At 59.0% G+C, this 3,909-nt stretch overlaps 1 protein-coding gene across 1 annotated transcript; it reads left to right on the top strand.

The window, feature by feature from the left end:
• The first annotated feature begins 941 nt into the window (after nt 1-941).
• ACTA1 (actin alpha 1, skeletal muscle) lies at nt 942-3,163 on the top strand. The gene is made up of 6 exons (XM_061378521.1): nt 942-1,138; nt 1,308-1,632; nt 1,766-1,927; nt 2,136-2,327; nt 2,446-2,627; nt 2,746-3,163. The coding sequence occupies exons 1-6, from the start codon at nt 1,010-1,012 to the stop codon at nt 2,887-2,889; spliced, it is 1,134 nt and encodes a 377-aa protein (XP_061234505.1). The 5' UTR covers nt 942-1,009; the 3' UTR covers nt 2,890-3,163.
• The last annotated feature ends 746 nt before the right edge of the window (nt 3,164-3,909 follow it).

Genomic DNA, 3,909 nt, shown 5'->3' on the forward strand with positions numbered 1-3,909 from the left:
TCAGAGATGACTTGCCTGTGAGACCGCACTCCTTTTGGTAAGTGTGAGCCACAGTGGTAGCTGGAGCATCTCCTTGTTGCCCGGCCGAGCTCAGTGGCCATCAATGGACACTCAGTAATGGCACCAGCATTCATGTCTACGTCAGGGATCAGACAGCTGCCGGGATTAACGCTTCACTGGGTGTCTCTTCAGGTGCCTGTCTAACAGATGTCATCCCATGCGTTTATTTTCCGTTTTTAAATCACAGAAAAGAAACAACACACAGTGTTTTCTTACCTCGGTGTGTAAAGCTGTGACCATCGCCACATGCAGTGTTAGGTGCAAACTACGGATACACCTTACCATGTTACCTGTTCTCACAGCCCCTTCTGCCCCCTGGCGCCCACCTATACTCACAGAGGTGAGGGCCGTGCTTCCCTTTGCAGCCCCAAACTTCAGGGCCGCGGCAAGTCACGGCCATGCAGCCCAAAGCCCCCCTTGCCTCCCCTGGCCCGCTCCGCCCTCACACTCCGCTGCGGCCGCTGCCTCAGCAGGGCCGAGTGCCGGCGCGGTGCCCCCGCGGGGCGGTGGCGGCGGCCCCCACCTGCCTGTCCCTCAGCGGGCCCTGCAATGCCGGGGGATTATTTCAGCCGCGGCCGCGGCTGCCTGGGGGGGCTCTGCAGACGCGCCTTATACGGCCGGGCCCGGCTCACCTGGGCCGCGGCCAGAAGCGCCTTCTTTGGGCAACGCCGGGCCGGGGCCGCGCCGGGCCCGACACCCAAATATGGCGACGGCCGGGGCCGCATTCCTGGGGGCCGACCGCTGCCACGATAAAAGGGTCGGTGTCCGGCGGCGGCACACGAGCTACCCTGCGAGCAGCGGGACGCCTCTCTGCCAGCCCTCCGACGTGCCGTCGTAGCCAACACAGGTAAGCCCTGCCGAGCCCCGGCCCCGCCGCCCCTCGCCGTGGCTGCCGGCCGGCCGTGATGCTGAGCCCGCGCCCCCCGTGCTCCCGCAGACAACCGACACCATGTGCGACGAGGACGAGACCACCGCGCTCGTGTGCGACAACGGCTCCGGCCTGGTGAAGGCTGGCTTCGCCGGGGATGATGCCCCGAGGGCCGTGTTCCCCTCCATCGTGGGCCGTCCCCGCCACCAGGTACGCGCCGTCCCCTTCTGAGCCTGCCCTGAGGCTCTGCCGCAGCCGTGGCTCGGGGTCCCCGCTGCCTCCCAGCCTGCTGCATGGAGGGAGGATGCCCGTGCTGCTGGGGAGCCCCGTGCCGCTGCCCATGGAGAGGTTGCTGAGCCCCCCTCCTTCCTCCCTGCAGGGTGTCATGGTGGGTATGGGTCAGAAAGACTCCTACGTAGGAGATGAAGCCCAGAGCAAGAGAGGTATCCTGACCCTGAAGTACCCCATTGAGCATGGCATCATCACAAACTGGGATGATATGGAGAAGATCTGGCACCACACTTTCTACAACGAGCTGCGTGTAGCCCCTGAGGAGCACCCCACCCTGCTCACTGAGGCCCCTCTGAACCCCAAAGCCAACCGTGAAAAGATGACCCAAATCATGTTTGAGACCTTCAACGTCCCTGCCATGTATGTGGCCATCCAGGCTGTGCTGTCCCTGTATGCCTCTGGCCGTACCACTGGTGAGTGCAGGTGTTCCGCTGGCCCCAAGCAAGGATGCCCAGGACTAATCCCTGACAGCTGACAAAGTGCTCTGTCCCCAGGGCAGGGCTCTTCATCGGCTGTGTCTCAGGTGGCTGCTTCTTGTTTCCCCAGGTATCGTGCTGGACTCCGGTGATGGTGTGACACACAACGTCCCCATCTATGAAGGGTATGCCTTGCCCCATGCCATCATGCGCTTGGATCTGGCCGGCCGGGACCTCACTGACTACCTGATGAAGATCCTGACTGAGCGTGGCTATTCCTTCGTCACCACAGGTAAGCACTACTCCCTGCCCCGGAACATCCCCTCTCGCTTCTGACCCTTGCATGTCTTGGGGTGCTGCAGCCTCTTGCCCCATGAGTGCTTCCTGTTGGGAGTTTGTGTGGTGCTGGGGGTTTGGAGTCCCAGCGGACCCATGGAGAAGGTGCCAGCATTCCCTGTTTCTCCTTTACAATCACTGATGCCTTTTCTCCCCCCTGACAGCTGAACGTGAGATTGTCCGTGACATCAAGGAGAAGCTGTGCTATGTAGCGCTGGACTTTGAGAACGAGATGGCCACCGCTGCCTCTTCCTCCTCCCTTGAGAAGAGCTACGAGCTGCCTGATGGGCAGGTCATCACCATCGGCAATGAACGTTTCCGTTGCCCCGAGACTCTCTTCCAGCCTTCCTTCATTGGTGTGTGTGCCCCACTCCCTCTCCTCTCCCCTGCCAGTTCCCCCTCTCCAAGTCCTCTGTAGAGCTCTCATTCTGTTGCTTAACTCGTGCCTGCTTTTCCCCTCTTCCCTGCCCCCAGGTATGGAATCTGCCGGTATCCATGAGACCACCTACAACAGCATCATGAAGTGCGACATTGACATCAGGAAGGACCTGTATGCCAACAATGTCATGTCTGGGGGTACCACCATGTACCCAGGTATTGCTGACCGCATGCAAAAGGAGATCACGGCCCTGGCCCCCAGCACAATGAAGATCAAGGTAAGTCTGGAGCGTGGAGGACCCAGGTGCAGGAGCAGTCACCTTCTGCCTTCCCACAAACCGTGTGCCATGCGGTGGTTGCAGGTTTACTGATCTCTGCTCTCTTGGCTCTTCCTAGATCATTGCCCCACCTGAGCGTAAGTACTCCGTCTGGATCGGTGGCTCTATCCTGGCTTCCCTGTCCACCTTCCAGCAGATGTGGATCACAAAGCAGGAGTACGATGAAGCCGGCCCATCCATTGTCCACCGTAAATGCTTCTAAACATGTTTACATGATCACTTTGCCAACTATGCTCAGGATGACGACCTTCTAGGTTGCAGGCTGCTGAAAGCCTGCAACAGCCATGTAACTCTCTGTTTTGTAATGATTTCTGGTTACTGTTGCTGCAAAGCTCCACGTGACACAGTGTATGTAAAGTGTACATAAATTAATTTATTTTACCTCGTTTTGTTTGTTTTTAAAACCAATGCCCTGTGGAAGGAGATAAAAAACTTCAAGAAGCATTAAATCACCAGTCATTCTGTCACACCCCTAATGTGATGGTCTCTCGTCATTTGCTTGGGTTCACCCATTGCCTGCTGACATAGGGTGCTGTCTAAGAGGAAGGGCAGCGGGTGGTGGGGCTGAGCCTCCTCAGACGTGAGTGGGACTGGGGAGGGGACAGAGCCCCAGCCTGAGGCAGCAGTTCTGGGTGACTTGTTTGGGTTGCAGCTGGCTGGGCGGTGCTGGGAGCAGCCTGGGGCATGATGCTGTGTGTTGCATCATGCAGGATGGGTGCCCACCGCTCTGCTGTGTGATCCTCCCAGGAGTGGGGAGGAAAGGGTTACTCAGAGCATTGGCTTGCAAAAGGTTTTCTTCGGCTTAGCCTGCCAAAAAAGTAGCCGTGGCACACTCTGAGGGGTGATGGACAAGGCGAGGCTGGGGCTGAGGGCAGGTGGGGGGGGGCAGGTTAAATAAAGAGCTTTCCACTCCACTTATGGGAAACCCGCCTGCTGCCGTGATGTCCCTGGTGGGCTGGGGGCAGCCAGGGCCACTTCCTCACCCTGCCTGACACGCTTGCCCTTGCCAATGGTCACGCATAAGGGGCTGCCTGCAAAGGGACAACTCCTTCCTCTGCCTTCCCAGAGCCAGATCCTTTGGCCAGGGACTCCCTGGGAGCCCGAAGGAAAACCCCAGGGGCTTCCCTCTGCTGCAGGCAGTCACCTGCCTGTTCTGCCTGTGAGGAGGGAGGCAGAGAAGGGTGGGAGGTGGGAAGCTGCTCCTACCTGCCTAACTTCTCTC

The sequence above is a fragment of the Neopsephotus bourkii genome, unplaced genomic scaffold (genome assembly GCF_033783945.1).
Source record: "Neopsephotus bourkii isolate Nb327-2 ecotype Australia unplaced genomic scaffold, CSIRO-AGI_Nbou_v1 NB_1767, whole genome shotgun sequence".
In the NCBI taxonomy this organism is placed as follows: Eukaryota; Metazoa; Chordata; class Aves; order Psittaciformes; family Psittacidae; genus Neopsephotus; species Neopsephotus bourkii.